General features: G+C 47.6%; 1 protein-coding gene across 1 annotated transcript in view; it reads right to left on the reverse strand.

Moving 5' to 3' along the window:
- The window catches only part of LOC139047810 (ninein homolog), a 386,852-nt gene that overhangs the window by 352,711 nt on the left and 16,461 nt on the right, over positions 1–17,680 (reverse strand). The window contains exon 2 of the mRNA XM_070521944.1: positions 1,738–1,800. Coding sequence (XP_070378045.1) covers positions 1,738–1,800 — 63 coding nt within the window. The remainder of the gene's footprint in view (positions 1–1,737; positions 1,801–17,680) is intronic.

The following is a 17,680-nucleotide window of genomic DNA, read 5'->3' on the forward strand; positions in this document are numbered from 1 at the left end:
ACTTTCCGTGAGTTTTAGTGAAGCAGACGCGCCCTCCTTTGTTTTTTTCCGTGCCACGTTCAAGAAGACGACGAAGACACGTGCCGTGATTTGCGTGAGAGCCTGTGTTGCTCGCTGACAGCTCGCAGCTCACACGCCCAACATGCAATTTTCAAGCTCACGCACCGCACTGCAAACACAGCTTGACTCGCTAACGTGACGTGCTTCGCGAAAGACCCAGACCCAAAATCTTTATCTCCTTTTCGGAGGCCAAGGGCAGCGGGAGCTTCGCGGAGGCGGTCACCATGGAAACGAAGATACGTGAAACATAAGTCTTAGTGCTCCTTCGCGAAAAAGCAGCACCTGAGTTCCGGCACGCATTCGCCAACACAGCCGGTCTGGCCGGAACCTCTCCTAAGTTTTTCATCCCCCATGGGGCCCACAAGAGGAGGAGGAGGAAAAGAAGGAAGGAAATGTAGGGATGTCATGGGATCCACAATTCAGTAGGCATGAGAATAGGAGAACGAGAATTGAAATAATTAGACTGAAAAGGAGAACACCATGAAAGGAGGACGCAAGTAATGAATGAATGAATCAATGAATGAATCAATGAATGAAGAGATGAGGAAGGCAGAGAGGATTGTGGATGGAACAATCAGTGAATGAATTGAGGAATAAAGCTATGAATGAGGAAAAGAAGAGAGGAACGAACGAACGAATGAATGAATGAATGAATGAATGAATGAATGAATGAATGAATGAATGAAGGAAGGAAGGAAGGAAGGAAGGAAGGAAGGAAGGAAGGAAGGAAGGAAGGAAGGAAGGAAGGAAGGAAGGAAGCGAACCGCTCAATGATTGTCCGATTCTCCATTGTGACTACGTGGCACGCCAAGTTTGAGACTCGTCGTCAGGAACATCATCCCAAGTGCATAGAAGAAGAAAAAGAAGAAGAAGAAGAAGAAGAAGAAGAAGTGTAGAACTTGCCGGAGGTCATAGCGGAGGAGGAGTTGGCTTTAGGCACGGGTGGAGCTCCCTCCACGGTACCGCTCTGGTATTCAAGTCGCCCACTGGGAGGCACTCGAAAGGACAAGTAACACGCTTCTTGCATTTGGCGAAGGACGCGCGCGCGAGCCGCCACCTTCATCGAGTGAGGTAAAGCACCGCGTGCGAACGAAACGCTCGCACGCCCAAGCGCGGGATCGAACGAGAGAGAACTGCGCGACGGCTGGCTTCGAGTGGCCTCCGTTTCCACGGCGTTGTAGGTGTAGCGTTACACCAGCAGCAGAGGGGCCGCCGAGGGTGACGCCCGAGTTCCTCCAGATGACGCTAGAGTGATGAGCGCTGTTTCGTGCCACAACCCACGTTCCCGCACATTGCCTCCATACAACTCGCAGTCAATCGATTACCTCACGCGACAAAGCTAGCGATGGGACGTCATTCTCAGAGCTACGCATTGCCGCCCAGAACAAATAACGAAAAAGTCAGAAGAAATTAGAAAAATAGACTGACAAAGGCATGCCTTACTCCTCTACAGCTCAAGATTTAACTTAAATTAAGAAAAAAAGATTTATGAAGGAGATGTACCTCAATTTGAAAGGCATAGCTTTCGTGCCTATCTTTTTTTTTACTGATTTTCAGCAATTTTTGCACAAAAAAAGTATGGAATGGCGCTAATCAGAGATCCAGCTACTTCAACTTCAGCTAAATTGGTAAGGCGTCAAATTGAAATGTTGCTAAATATGTGAACGACACACTTACCCCATGGCCGGCCTTCATACAAATGACGCCTGTGGGATCTTTTGTCAGATGCTTGCGCGTTTCCTGAGGAAGAAAAGAATGATAAGGAAGAGCAGCGTGAGCGCACAGGAGTATCACTGTTGGTTTGTGTTTGCAGAGACATTTTGCAGAGCTCAACGCCAAGGAAAGGGAATCATTCAAACCTTGTGGATAGATGTTATAACCTCATCAAATCGTGAACGCGTATCCGAGGGTGTATGAGCCACTTTTGCGTGTGTTTTACCCAAGTGTGCGTAATATTTTTCGCATGGCACTTGGCGTAGCATGTCATGTCGTCAGCCAGGCAAGCATCTCTAGAGAGTGAGCTGAAGGGGATAGGCAGGGAGCTTAACCAGATATTAGTCTCCGGTTTGCTACCCTACAATGGGGTCGGGAGATAGGAGTTAGAAAGAGGACAGAGAGGAAACAGGCATCTCAAACATTCCATTAATGTCAGCAAGCTCTGTCTGTCGCCTTTTCTCCTAAAATCTGCCAAATCCCTATAAAAAAAAAGAAGTTCATTCCTAGCAATTAGGCACAGAAACCGGTGCACTAAGGGTGAAATTGACGTCGGCATCGCTTGATACTCGCTGCCCACGTTGATAAACATTTACCAGGTGGTCAAGTGTGAGCCTCTCTTTCCACAAACTTGGCCGCTTCGCGACCGTCCGCTTTTCCCTCTGTCAACCGCCGCATTCCTCTAGGCACAACGAAACCCGAATTATTTTGCCCATGCGCCCAGTCACCATACATAACAAATACTCAATACAAAATAAGACCCCAGGAATATGACTCACTTAAATTTTTCACGACGACAAGTTTCTTGCTATGGCAAAATTGAACATAGTCGAAGGAAAATGTGCTCAAGAGGGACTGAGAAACACAATTTATTTAGGCCATAGACTTGATATTTTGATGGGAGCTAAGAAAATACAAGATTGCCAGCACATCAAACGACTAAGCCTGAGCGGTACCATGAACTGTGCTTCTAGACTTACCCCCGTATGCAGAGATGCAATTTAAGTCGAAGCACATGCTTGACTTGATCCGAGTGACGCCTATCGGGAACGCGCCCAAGGAAACGCAGTGAGCGTCTTTGGGCACGTTAACGCCAGGCCTCATCTAAATCAAGTCAAGCATGTGCTTCGACTTAAGTTGCATCTCTGCATACGGGGGTTAATAATATATTACCGTGATTATGCTTCTTCAAACCAGGAGCAACGTTGTAACGTCTACACGTTGATGGTGCATTTGATTACCTTTCTGTGTTTCTGCAACATCTTCGACGGAACCTTAACATTCTGTTGCACCGAAAGCACTATTGCTGTTGTCAAACTATTAATAAAATAAAAATAAATTGAGAAGACAAAAGAAAAAGAAATTATCTATACAGACATCCAAGAAGATCAACATAATTCCTGATGTCTAGAATTATAAATATTACGGTTGAAAGACCGATCCTGGTCGATGGGGAGGTAATTAAACGAGCAAGGACCAACAACAAAAAGCAGTCATGCAATAGTAGTTAGCTTGTTGGTAATCGCTACCTTTCAGACCGTTTTGATAAATACCAGACGTTGTGCCAACGTTCCCTGGTCTTTAGACGCGAATTAATTAAAACTTGTTTGCATGTGGTTACCCACTCAACCATTTAGAAAATTATGCAGATTGAACGCTCATGTGGGAGTCCATGTGAAGCGAAGTTTTAGTGAAGTGGCTAAATAAGTGCAATACGAATAACGGGGTTGCATAATATTTTGTTTACTTTCATCCTATACAACGTGAAACTTCACGCAATGCTTATGTTTTTTCACCGCAAAGGTCGCAGCTTCTATATCCCTCGCGTCACACTGGCACATCACAAGGTTTATGTGGGGTCAGGGCTAGAGCACTGCACAGGCCATGTTTTCAGGCCCGGGTCCGGCCTGAGCCCGACTCGGTAGTTTGAAACCTGGCCCGTACCCGGCCCGGGACCGAATGATTTGGGTCTGGCTCGACCTGACTCGGCCCGGTTCAGCGCGTTAGTCCTTGGGCGCAAGCGAGGCATGGTTCAATTCTCGGTAATGGTTAAGGCACTACCGCGACACAGGACGTTTTCTAGAGATAGTTTTGACTGGGTCTCGCGTTGTTGCTGACAAATGAACAGGCAAAATGGAAAGAAAGATTATTTATTCAACCCATTACACTCGTACGTTAACGTGCGATATGATAGCCTGTGCTACATTTGCCACATAGTTACGCCGTCCTCCAGCGTGATCAAAAGATAGCTCACGTGAGATAGCTCACGTGATAAAAAGCTAGCTAGAGCGGAAGCGGGTGGCGAGGGGGGGGGGGGCAAAGTGTGCGGACAAGCTTCCATTTAACCTGACGGCCTCTCTCCCTGTCTTGAAGCATGGGAGGCGGTGCTGCACAGTTGTATCCTGGACATGCAACTCCAGGCCACAGAACGAGCTGAAGAGGTCGCCATCAAACATTCCACTGACGGCCATCTGCCCCGCCTGAAGAAACCAGTCCTAATCGGCCCACCTAACAATGAGGAAATAAAGTTTCTCCTACCTATAACAGGCAGTTTTCAAAAGTCACCAATAGCATAACTGGCCTATTACGGGCCTCATGGAGACCAGGGCCTATCAGGGTCCTGAGCGAGGCCCGGGCCCTACCCGACCCCGAAGCTGCTTGGGTCTAGTCCGCCCCGGGCTCACAACACAGATAGCTTACCCGACCTGAGCAAGGCCCGCGGGCCGGGCCGGGCCCGGGTTTTCGGGCCTACCCGGGCCCGTGCAGTGCTATAGTCAGGGCTCCCTGCACCTAATATTTCATGCGATTTCATGCGACCTCATGCGTTATATGCATTGTTCTAAACGTTCTATTCATATAGGTTCCTAGAATGCTTCGGCCCATTCTTTGAAGTTTGACTAAAGTTAGCTCGGATATCCCGGATATATCCTGAAATATACCCGACGAGGAAACGACGATTACCATATCCCAAGGAAAAGGCAAAAAAAGGTCGCTTAAAGAAAAAAAATGGCTGTGGCTTAGCTAAGGTTAAGCCCAGGATGCGAAGCATACTAGCCTTTATTTTAACGCGACAGCGTTAAGGAGCTCGTGTCGCAGAAAAGCCGGTGTCGTCGGCGTCGGCTCAGGCGTGCGGTGCTTGCTCAGGCGCACATTTCGTTGTCGCGCCGAACGCTGCGTTGCTCGACGCGCACCGCGTCCGATGCGGGGCGCGACGCCGCGAGCGACGGCGGGAGTTGGAGCGCCGGTTCTCCTCTGTCGTGACGTCACGGTGTCACGTGATTTCATGGTCACCGCCGCGCCTGAGGAGCTGGGTTGAGCCCTCGTAATATGCTTCGCATAACTTCGGCTCAGGCGTGCGGCGCTTGCTCAGGCGCACATTTCGTTGTCGCGCCGAACGCTGCGTTGCTCGACGCGCACCGCGTCCGATGCAGGGCGCGACGCCGCGAGCGACGGCGGGAGTTGGAGCGCCGGTTCTCCTCTGTCGTGACGTCACGGTGTCACGTGATTTCATGGTCACCGCCGCGCCTGAGGAGCTGGGTTGAGCCCTCGTAATATGCTTCGCATAAAAGAAAATAGAAAGAAATACACACTTGACTGATGGATTATGCTGCCTAGAAAGTAAAAATTGTAGCACTATTAAGAGAGTAAACGCATACATCGCCAGGCAAGCACCTTTAAGATGTAAATAAAACCATTGTTATTAGGCAAGCACCCCGAAGAAGATGTCTTGGAGTAATAAGGATAATAAGGGCGGGTTTCAAAGCAGGTGAATGCCTTTATGGGCGTAAAAACAGACTTCCTTATAGGGCGCATATAAACACCCTGAATAAATAGGGAAGTTGAATGCAGAAATACTCATTTAATACCCTCATAGGCGTTATGTTATCTCTGCACGGCTTTGGACATGCTTTGTGTCATCGAGCATGCTGGAAATGATTGCCCCACCCTCCCGCCCCTAACTACCTAGCGCAGCAAAATGTTTGGTGTTGTGAAAAGTGAACGGAACACAAAAAGAGATGCAAGAGCCAGGTGTAAAGCGGAAAAGGAGGAATGACCGAAAAATGGCTGTGGCTTAGGTAAGGTTAAGCCCAGGATGCGAAGCATACTAGCCTTTATTTTAGCTGTTGAACCACTGTTTAGCCTGGTGAACTGCTGTTGCTTGGCTATATTTGGTTCGGCTAGACGAAGAAACAACTCATGCATTACTGCTTCGCCTTCAAGAGTGGAACGCGACAGCGTTCCCGTCGACCCGCCAAGGGGTGTAAGACAATGGGCTACAGGGCAGCGACTACGCGCCCCGCATTGGACGCGGTGAGCGTCGAGCAAAGCAGCGTTCGGCGCGGCAACGAAATGTGCGCCTGAGCAAGAGACGCACGCCTTAGAAACAGCTCGTTTCTAAGGCAACGCCGCATTCACTAGAGGCGCTTTTGTACCGCTTTGAAGCATCGTACTCGTGGCTCAGTGGTAGCGTCTCCGTCCCACACTCCGGAGACCCTGGTTCGATTCCCACCCAGCCCGTCTTGCAAGAGTTGAGCCAAAGCCACTTCTCCTCTGTCGTGACGTCACGGTGTCACGTGGTTTCATGGCGACACCGCCGCGCCTGAGGAGCTGGGTTGAGCTCTCGTAATATGCTTCGCATAAAAGAAGAAAGAAAAAATTACCGACGATTACGTTACTTCCTAATGCGAAATTTGAGCGCAGCAAATAAGCTGTTTCACCTTTTCGATAGATTGAGGCAAAGAAATCGAGCAACACATGTATCGCGAACGGTAGAGTCTTCTCTGCGACGGCGATGAGCTTCTGCTTCAGCCTCGCTTACTGCTGGTTGCTCTCGAGGGCGGCGATGAGCCTCCGCTTCGGCGGCGCGAACTGCAGGGTCTTCTCGGTGGCGGCGCTTAGCCTCTGCTTCGGCGACGCGTACTCCTGGATCATCTCGACGGCGGCGACGGTAAGCTTCTGCTTCGGCGGCACGCACCTCTGGATTCTGACGGCGACGGCGCTGGGCCTCTGCTCTGGCAGCTCGTTTAGCAGCAGCAGCAGCAGCAGCAGCAGACGGAGGACTTCCATCGGTCGTCTCGCTCATGGCTCAGAAAGAACTGGCAGATAATTTCGCAGTGGCGAACGGCAGCGGCAATTTCGGCTCGGGCGGTGCACATATACAGATCCGCCGCCACCGATCTGGCTCTCTGATTGCCACCGCACAGGGGTTGCATTGGAGGAGGAGCGAAGAAAGGAATTAAGTTCGAGCCGGCGCTTTGACAACCGGAGACTCGCAGGAAGAGGGGGGAGGGGAGCGGCGTGTACACCCAGCGGCAAACGATGGGGGCAGAAGCGCGCGCAGCAAGCGGACAACACGATAAAGGGAGGAGGGAAGAGATAGCAGCGACTGACTGATGCCGCTGACGCCGATAGTGAGTCAACCCCAGCTGCGGAGTTGGTTTCAGGGACAACGCCGCCGATGCCGACACAAACAATATGATACCCTCGCTTCCGCAGCGCTAAGAACCAGGTCTAGCCGTGGGAAGGTGGTCACGTATTCGTCGACGTGCCGGGGCCTACGTGAAATAACCGGCGCGTCGGCAACTGAAGAGCACCCTATCCGCCACACAAGAACAGGGGGGGAGGGGGGACCCTTTCCTCCTCTTTCTGCATGGCGGCGACGGTGTTCTATGCAGTCACGTTATCTTGACTCTCTAGCGGCGTCAGCGGCATCCAGCGGTATCAGTCGGTCGCTGCTAGCGCTGGGGGGATGAAAGGGGGGCGGAGCTGGTTACGAGGCCGACGACAACGCCGACGACGACGCGAAACCCAGGAACGGACGCCAAAGAGCTGCGCTCTAAAACAGGAGCATCAAGTTAACCATAGGCACTGGCGACGACAGCAGCAAGAAAAAAATCAATAAAGAAACGTTAGAGGTAAAGACGTTGACTGAGAGCCAAGAGCCCTTGAGAAGAGAAGAGTAATCGGATGACAGGAAAGTAGAGCCATGCGTCAATGGCGGTCAGTTCAACCCGGTCACAAGAGCATGAAAACACGAAAACCCTGCAATGAACGCAATCAAAAGCGAAGGCGTTTAAAATAGCGAACGAGAAAAAGGAACAGTGGCTACCAGAAGAAGCAAGGTCGTGTGACGGTAAAATGCGGAAGCCAAAGCCAAAGCTGAAACCGAACTGACGGCTCCGTGCTCGGGATCGGCTCCGAAAAAGTTGAGGGACCGCGCGATGAAATAAAATTGCTGGACGCTTGATTCTCTCCGCGTTCTCGTCGACCTCCTCATGTTATCCGCTTTCTCTTTAACAAAGGCGGGAGTTTTCTTTAAATTTTCAGCCTTTTAGTACAACAATATTGTTTCTTTGCCCTTGGTATCAAGGAGCTTAACGGCGGCTCCTAAAACAGCCAGCTTCGCCATCTTACGGACGGAAAATCAGATCGAAACAAGTTGCCTTCTTCGAGACCATGCCCTCCACTTGGTCAAGGTTGTATTAGTACCTTGAGCAGCGCGCTAGGATAAACAAGCTATGAGGGAATGGCTGTTACAAAGTTTAAAGGAACACTAACGGCTAGCATTAAATGAGCGCTAATGTTCTTCCAGGGAGGGGAGGGGGGTTGTTGTTATTCCTATGGCTCTGAAAAAAAGTTTGTTACTCGATAAGCTGAGATCAACCTCTTCTTTCTTGAATTTTGCCCCGGAAACACGGCTCATGCACATCGATACGACTTAACAAATTTAAAGGTAATTTCTGATTTCAGTCTTTTTTAGGAGGTAACTTCTCGAAACTTGTTCAGTTGTGTCGTCGGTTCTTTCGGAATGTAGTGTAGTCATATAATTAATAAATCGTTCTCCAGTAGACGTTGTCGTGATATATCCGGCCACGACGAACAGGTGTGGAAACAACGGCGCTGTCATCACCCTAGCTTTTCTTTTACGATTCTTTATTCGTTTACGAATTCTTTTCTCACAGTAAGAGTCACAGCCTAAACCAGCTTAATTCACTAACGGAGCGTAACTTGTTATTCGATTTCGCCCTCCTTAGAGACTCATGCACCTACCACAACAAGTACGTGATCATTGCTTTGCGCCTGTCGCTGAAGGAAGGTAAGCCAAGCCAGTTGTCAGGCCTACAGCAAAATGCACTGTTAAATAGAACGTACATTAACGTAGCATTAACGTTGACATAGCAAATTCCGGCTTGTGTCAACTGTGGAAACGTCCAGCTTCGCGACTTATGACATGCAGATGATTGATGGTGCTGTCATATTTCAATGTACCTACGTAGTGCTTACCAGAAACTTCAGCCTTCACAAAATGTGAAACCAAGTGCTTGCACGTTCGCACCCTTTATCATTGGGCCTATTTGCACTTATAAAAATCCATGTTCCGATTACGAACTGTGACTCAGTACGACGACTTAATGGAGACCCAATCCGTAATTATGCTGCCTTTTCGCTTCTTACAGCGTTAGAAAACATTAAAAACGTTTCCGTGATCGTACGAGTTGATTGTTCTTTATAGAGTGCCGGTGCAGCAATGCTGAGAACGAGGTAGCAGGTTCGATGCCCCAGCCGTGAGCAAATGGGAAAGGGCGAGGGAAATCCAACAACGCTTTGCGTGTACGTTAAAGAAACACGGATCGTCAAAATCAATTCAGAGCTCTAAACTAAAACGACCCTCATAGCTTCTCTTTTGCTTTGGGGTGTTAACGTCAATCAATCAATCAATCAATCAATCAATCAATCAATCAATCAATCAATCAATCAATCAATCAATCAATCAATCAATTAGGCAAGCATGAGTCGGCAAACGAGAAAAGAGAGAAAGAGCCGATAGAAAAGAGAAAAACAGGGAATTGATACAGAGCTGAAAATCCAGTTTGCTACCCTGCATTGTGGTATCGGGGAATGGGAGGTAGCAAGATAAATAAATGTAGGGACAGCCCACGTTCACAGGACACAATCAGAGCTCAGGTCACGATGAAAACAAGCAAACGTCTCGGCCATGAAAACATAGTGTTTCAAGTTTCAGCCCGTCTCTTCTCTCTCCACGTAAAAGTGCCATTGGCTACCTTTCAGTGCTTTTACCCTCATAGCTAAAGGCAATACCCGAGTCAGAGGAACAAGAGGACACAGAGGAAATAATCCAGACTATCGGATTCGACTGTCATCACGTACAAATATTAAACGCCTCTTTCCCATCAAAAGACCCCCTACCCCCCTCCCCACCACCACTACGAAGAATTACAAAAATATCAAAACAAATTATCCAGCCATAAACTCGGAAACTGCGCCTCATACGTGTGATCTTATACACCATAAAAAAATGGTCCTGCGCTTTCTGGTAATTAAGGTGAAGCGAAGCTCTAGTGAAGTCATTAATTAAATATTAACACGCATACTTTTTTAACTTTCCTGCAACCGCTTTCCATCGACTAACAAATGTTTAACGTTATCACTCGGCGCAAGAAGCGCCTGCATGTGTAAGATCATTCTTGATTGTTGCAGCCGATTGTACCTGTAGTCTGTGTTGTCACCGAACCTCTTGTAATCAGACTGCATTCACGACGCGACAGTGTTGTACATGCTCTAAGTTGTGCTATCACCAGTGATTACACTGGAACATTCGAAGATCGAGTAAAGTATAAACAGCCGATGAGTCTGACCCGCAGATCAGATTTCGACGATCCACGAACGCGGTCGCCGCTATCATTGTCCTGAGTGTTACCTCTTTTGCTGGGTGCGGGTTCACCCAAAAATAGACAGTCGCTTTAGCATAGGCAAAAGAGGGTGAAGGCGAAAGCCTGAGCACTCAAGAGACATTCATTAAATTACTTGACATTCTCATTGGAATGCGTTGCCGCTTCTTATTACTTGCTTTCTCCCACCAAATGTCGCGGGTTCGAGTGCCTTATTTGACGCTACTTTAATTAAACATGCCCTAATTAACCATGCCTCGGGTGTGCTAGAGGATCAAGTCAGCATCTCGCCTCGCTCCAGCATTGTCATTTCCGTCGGCACCGAAACATCCGCAGACGCAGAAGGCCTCATCCAGGGCGACCAATGTCTACTGCTCGACCGTGGAATTTGCGTCGCAAGGGGGATCGCTCGACTGCACAGTATGATGAAAATGGTATGATGACAACGGACAACGGTATCATGATGACTGTGTGAAGGCGACGGCGTGATGATGATGATGGCAAATTAAAAGTCGGATGTCGAAGTTTGAATGACGACGAAGGTACGGCCGCGACGTCATCGCAACAACGACATGACAACGAATGCGTAACGACGACTGTTTGACGACACAATCTGGACGATGGCATGACAACGGTATGAGGACAATGGGATTTATTTATTTATTTATTTATTTATTTATTTATTTATTTATTTATTTATTTATTTATTTGAGTACCCTAAGGGCCCGTTAGGGCATTACATAGGGGGGGACGAAAAAGTTCAAGCATGATTGAAATCTGTACAATGTAAATATATGAAGGCATTAGGAACCATAAAAAAAACATCTAGCAGAAGCAAAGAAAAAAGAAAGAAAGAAAGAAAGAAAAGGGTAACGAAATTTATACAATGTTTAGTAGCGTGAAACACGCATAAGAACCTAAAATGTGATGCAAACAATCAGTACCCATCAGAACACGAGGTTGAGGATAAACATTTAGGTAAACAGCCTACACAGACACACATTTGATGAAACGAAATGAATTTTACACAATGCCAAGCACTTGGAAACACTGTTTAAGGAAATATTCAAGAAAATGTGGGTTCTGACAGGTTGATACACTCTAAAAATGTTGACGATGAGTGCGTGACCACAATGGCCTGGCGAAGACTGTATCAGGCAGCCCGTACTACAACGATTGCGGCGCGACGACAGCATGACGAGAGTCGGATGAAAAAAGCTGCAATGACGGCCCCGCAAGGAACCCGGCGGCATCACGAAAGCGAACACATGCTTAGCGGTCCAAGCTGAAGAGAACTTGGATCGCTGGGTCGGCACAAAAAGCGTGACGTTTACGGAATCACGAGAGCTACATCACGAAGCTGGAATGATGACGATGGAATGACTTCTACGGAACGACTTCGATGGCTTCATGACCACGAGCTGATAACTAGCGCCCTAAGCTGTTAGACAACTTAGGGCAATGCCGCCGCCGTCGTTGCTTAGTGGCTACGGCGTCGCGCTGTTAAGCACGAGGTCGCTGGGTCAAATGCGAAGTCGCTGGATGAAATCAAATTTCGCTCCCATTTCCATGGGAGCGAAATTGGAAAAATGCAAAAAAAATATGTTTAACATGCACTAGGTGCACGTTAAACAACCCCAGATGGTCGAAATGAAACCGGAGTCCCCACTACGACGTGCCTCATAATGAAATTGTGGTTTTGGCACGACAGACCCCAGAATTTAATTTGTAAACTTGGGCCACTATGTCGGCGCAAGAGGATAGATGGGTACATAGAGAGGCTGAAAACACATGACGTAGACAAAGAGTGCTAATCGCATTTAAAAAAAAATTGTTTGGTACTATACAGGTTACGTGATACGTGTTTTCATCTCGAGATACATTGAGGCAAATAATTTTAGAACGAAATCAGCGCACGAATTGTATGATGATGATCGCGACTTCATTGTACCGCCGGATAAGGAGACCCCCGTTCCCGACACACAGGCCTAGGGGACGGGGGACGGGACCTCTGCGATTAGAAGCAGGCAAAGTGGTCTTGACCTCTCGCGGCTTCTTCCGCCAGGCGGATGGCGTGTTGCTGTGGAGTAGGGTCCTCGCTCCGCAGCAGGGCATCCCAGGACTCCCTACAATTTATGTTTGCTTTAGCCCCTGGGGAGCTAGCGCATTCCCAGATTATGTGGTCGAGTGTCCCTCTTGCTCCACAGTGTTTGCACTTATATCGTTTTTCTATTTCTTGTGTAACATGGTATGCCCAGACCGGGTTTACGAAGTTCCCAGCTTGCAGGCGCCGCCATGCGTCTGCCTCCCTATTGTTCAGTCTTTTATCCGGTGGTGGCACCAGTCTCCTGCGTAGCCGATAATTTTGAACAATCTCCGTATAATTTACCAGACGCTCGTCAGTATTCCAGCAGTCGGGCGGCTCCACAGCCACCCGGAAGTAGAGAGCTCAGGCTAACTGGTGGGCTGCCTCGTTGCCAGGAACGGACGTGTGTGCGGGGGTCCAAATTAGGTTAATTTTTCTGTTTAGCCATCTACTGGCCAGGATCCTTGCCGCTTCCGGCGAGGTTCTACCCTTTCCAAAATTGGCAGAGCATCACTGCCGTCAGCACCTTCGCAGAGGGGGGTAGTATGGGAACGCTGGCATGATGAGTGGCATCGGAGCCAGCTGAACAAGAAGACAACGACCAGAAAGAACAGAAACAGAAAAGAGCGAGAGAACAGAAAGAGAACGAGAGCGAGTGGCAGAGCGAGAGAGCCAGCTAGACAGAGAAAGCCGGAGTATGATGAAGAAAGGAAACAAGAGAGACCGAATGAATGTTTCCCTTTCCGAGTCAGGCCATCCGACAAAACACTTGGTAGCTGGCACTCAAGCTTTCTTCATGTTCCTTCCTTTTTGTGTTCGTCTGATTCCTGTCTCGCGAAACAAGTACCAGCGCCTAATATTGAACCGACTAGGCTCCCAAGCGACCTACCGCGAAAACAGCCGAAAGAGCCAAAGAAAGCTATTCGCCTTGAAAAGAAGCCTAACTAATTCTAAACTAATGCGGCGGAACGTGCTACGAAGAAAGGCATACACGCGCGAGACATTATTCTCGCTTTGCCTTAATGCAGCAGAGGCACACCGAGCAAAGTTCTATCGACCACCCACTGAGTTCACGTTTCAAACACACTTTCAATTTCACGTCGCTGTATTTGTCGCGAGTGGATCAAATGTTTAATTATGCGGAAATCAGAATACTTATATGTGACCAGAGGCTTATTGCTGAACGTACCAGAACAAATCAGAACTATTCACGTCTTAACTACACATTTGGTTTGACATCGCTGTATTTTCGCTAGCAATAAACGAAGCGTGCTAATTGACTACTGCATTCCGGGGAAATCAGAATACTTACATGTGCATGGGTGCCTATAGCTAAAACGTACCAAAATAAATTAGAACAAAAGATTCACGGCATCAAAAGTCGCGGTTTCGCCCGAGAGGATGCCACAGCAAATTATTATACAGCTATTAAGACTAACAATATTACTTTGATCGGCCGCATAACCTTGTAAACAAGCCCTTACTGACTAAATTAACAAGCCCGATGTCACGCGTACACAAGCAAAGATGAAGATTTCTCACTCGATGACGGCGGATACTCGTTGTCAGAAAACAGTGGCGTGAGGAAGCGCGGAAGCAGCAGCGAGCGAATGGACCTTCGTGCTGCCTCTCGCTTCAACGCGAACAAATTGGCGAGAACGCAGCGCACACGAAGCTTTTCTTTAAATTTTTACTCGATTATGGATTTGCCACTAATAATTCATTCATTCATTCATTCATTCATTCATTCATTCATTCATTCATTCATTCATTCATTCATTCATTCATTCATTCATTAGGAATTATATAAATATAAAATTTCAGCGGAGAGACCAGAAGAGGAACCATGGTGAATGTTCGCGGTACATAAGTCGAAACTCTAAAGAAACAAAGCTAAAGAAGTTCCTAGAACCCCGAGATGTAACCTAATTCGTTTCTTCACAAAAGATTACCTAATTTGAAAGTGCGCTTCCTCACATCGCATATCAGCCAAGCCAGTGGTGATACTCGTCATCATTCAAACGTGGAACGTACGTGCTTGCACACGGCTGTTACGCCTAGTTTCATGGTGGGTGCAACGTTTATACGCAACATCACATCAAAGGCCTGATATGTGCATATATGAACTGTTTATGAAAACGGCTACGCTTCCACTAGCTAGGCAACGACCTTGCGCGAAAGCTTGCCTTACAGTCGAGTTCATCACAATACCAGGTTAAGCAGAATCTAATTGACCCAGAAAAGTACGAAGACCCATTACACGACGCAACAAGCAACGTCCGCCATACTACATTTAATTTATCCACGGAGTTCGCCGTAATCCTCGGCGCTCTCTTAGATCTATCTACTGAGCCGAGAAATCATTCTCAGACGCACACAACGTAATTCGCCAAACTCTAACCACACAAGCTAACCCTGGTTAGAGCGAAGAGTAAAAGAATACTTCAGAATACCAGCATCTCCTGGCCAGACAAAGTGCTTAAATGTGAGAGCGAAAGCTTAAATGCACGGGATAACTAAGCAAACATCGCATAAGGCAATAACGTGCTTCTTTGCATGGCAGGAAGGACTAACAGTCAAAGCACGCTTTACAGGAGAGAAAGTCCATTTCTCGGAATTCGCGCCGGCAAGTTTTGGACACAAGAAGGCTAAGCAGTGGCAGCGAATAAACGAATTGAGAGGCCAGCGATGGCCCGCGAAAGAAAGTTTCTGGCCACGTTCATGTTAGGTGTAAGAAGAAATTCGGAATTTCTGGCAATTCCTATTCCTGAGAAAATGCACTCGTCCTGGAGCCAAACTCAATATGAGAAACAGCAAAATGCACCATATATAGACAGAGTGTCGTTATAGAGAGAAAAGAAAAGCCCGAGAACGAGAGGATCGATTGAAACAGGTTTAATTTCGAGTCAGGAAGTATAACTGTGTCCAATAGGGAAGGAGCCGTAATGAGATCAAACGAGAGCCAAGCAGAGACGAGTGCCGAATTTAAAGAAGGTTCTAAGAAAGAAAGAAAAAACAAGAAAAGGGGAATAAAGGTTGGGCTTTAACAGTGTTAAAGTGGACAAAATGGACAAATGGACAAACTAAAGTTTCCGAGAACCCGATTAGGAGAAACAAGTAATAACCGACTAGCACTGTTCAGAAACAATATAGCAAGAAAAAATATAATAATTTCGGAGAAAGGACAAGTGAGATGAGGCCCTACGCGAATACAGAAATAAATGGGATCAAGCTGCCAAGAGTAAAAAAAAAGTGGACGCTGAGTCTGATCCGCTTCAACTACGAAATAAGGAAAAATACTCGAAAGCGGACCTCCCAAGATGAGGAAATACGTTTGATAAGAGGGTGGGGTTAATTTTTTCTGCTTTTTTCTTGATGAATATCAGCATTCTAAAGCAACACAATCTGAAGAAAAATTACCCAGGACATCGAAAACATAGAGGCTATACTTTAAACAACTCGCGAATGAAAGAAGCATTGTGTGTGCTTCATTGAAATGACAACGTTGCGATGGGGTCGTTAACCAACGTGCAATTTCATTCGAAACCCTTTGCCCGTAGCAGGACTGTTATTTTCTAATACTATAACAACAACGGATCACATAGCGCTCCTTTAAAAGGAGCGCTATGTGATCCGACTGGACTGAGACCGTTCTGCGAGTCGAAGATACTCGGACCGTGGCCCCACCCGTCAACAACCCGAAGCTATCATGTCTGCAGCTTGTGTGTAAGTCACACTTCTCGCAATTTCTGATGCAATTTACTTTTAAACCATAATTTAGTTCAATAAGCCACTTGCGCTTGGCGGACGGCCCACAATAATGAGGACGTATGCCGCACTTTCGCACATGAGCGTGCGCACATGAGTACGTCGCTTTTGGAGGTTGTGCGTGTGTGACGTCGTCTAACGTCTATTGGGGTGGTGTTACTTGTCTGACGTCCGCACCAATTCACTGTTTATCCACTTGCACAGGGGGGAGTGGAGTTGTCTTACACACATGCACGTATTTCTTTCTTGTTTGTTTCTTGTTCCTTCCCGAGTAGCATCACATTGACTGTTTTAATCGGTTGATTGACTGACGTGTCAAAGAAACGCAGCGGAGTCCACCGGATTGATTTCTCCATCCTTACCCGCAGGCACTTTTCTTCTTTTCCTGCGGTGCGATAGGTCGGCAATTCATTGATTGATTAATTTATTTTATACCATGTTGAGCGCTTCTAAACGTACGACCAAAGGATCGGCGCACGATATTTTCCGGCCCGTCGTAGAGTCGTGTCGTCACTTAAGCGCCAAGAAGCCTGCTAACCAAGTACAATGCGACCAGCAGCTGTTTTCTTCCTTCGTATATTCGTCATACACGTATTTGTTCATTAATAAACAACTAGGTACGCCTACTACGTCCTCCACAAACGCCATTAAAAATAGCCGGCAAGCACCGAATAAGAGACGGTGTGCGACGTGTCGCCATTAACCTTTGGGGAAGTCCGCGTCCTTCTAAGGCAATTTTGTAATGGGAGGGTGAACATCAGCTCGCATAGACCGCCTCTGTAGATGAGGATGCCCTTCAACCCGAAGGCGTCCACATTGAATAGGCGCATTGGGACGCCCCATCAGAAACTGATGCCCCGTGGGAGTGGCCTCCTTTCAAATCTTCATAGGATCCCCTTCCGAGATGAGAACCCTGTTAAGAATGGCGAGCTGCAATGCAGGATTGCCACCCAATTACGACCGGGGAACAAGACGCGCATGCCCCACTCTTCGTCGCTTCAGCCAGGATGCGTTCGATGAAGCGGGCTTTGTGCTGAAACCGCCGCCATCCTATAGCTTCATCGCCGTTGTGACGGAATGAGTTCGGCGCGCGAACTATTGTGCCCGAACTCCCCAGCGCGGACCTGATCTGCTACGCGTGGTTTTCTGCTATAGACCTGTTATCTGCTATATACCCATCGTGGTTTTGGCATGTAAAACCCCATAGTTCAATTATTTTCCTTAAAGAAAGAGGTATCAGTGGGACAGGGCAACAAAGACGATTGTTACGTATGTCAGTAAACCGACCAATATTATAAGAGGACTGCACCTACACATTTTGCGGGTATCCATCTGTCGAAGAGTATGGGCCGATCCCGAAGAC

Source organism: Dermacentor albipictus, chromosome 7 (assembly GCF_038994185.2).
Source record: "Dermacentor albipictus isolate Rhodes 1998 colony chromosome 7, USDA_Dalb.pri_finalv2, whole genome shotgun sequence".
Lineage (NCBI taxonomy): Eukaryota > Metazoa > Arthropoda > Arachnida > Ixodida > Ixodidae > Dermacentor > Dermacentor albipictus.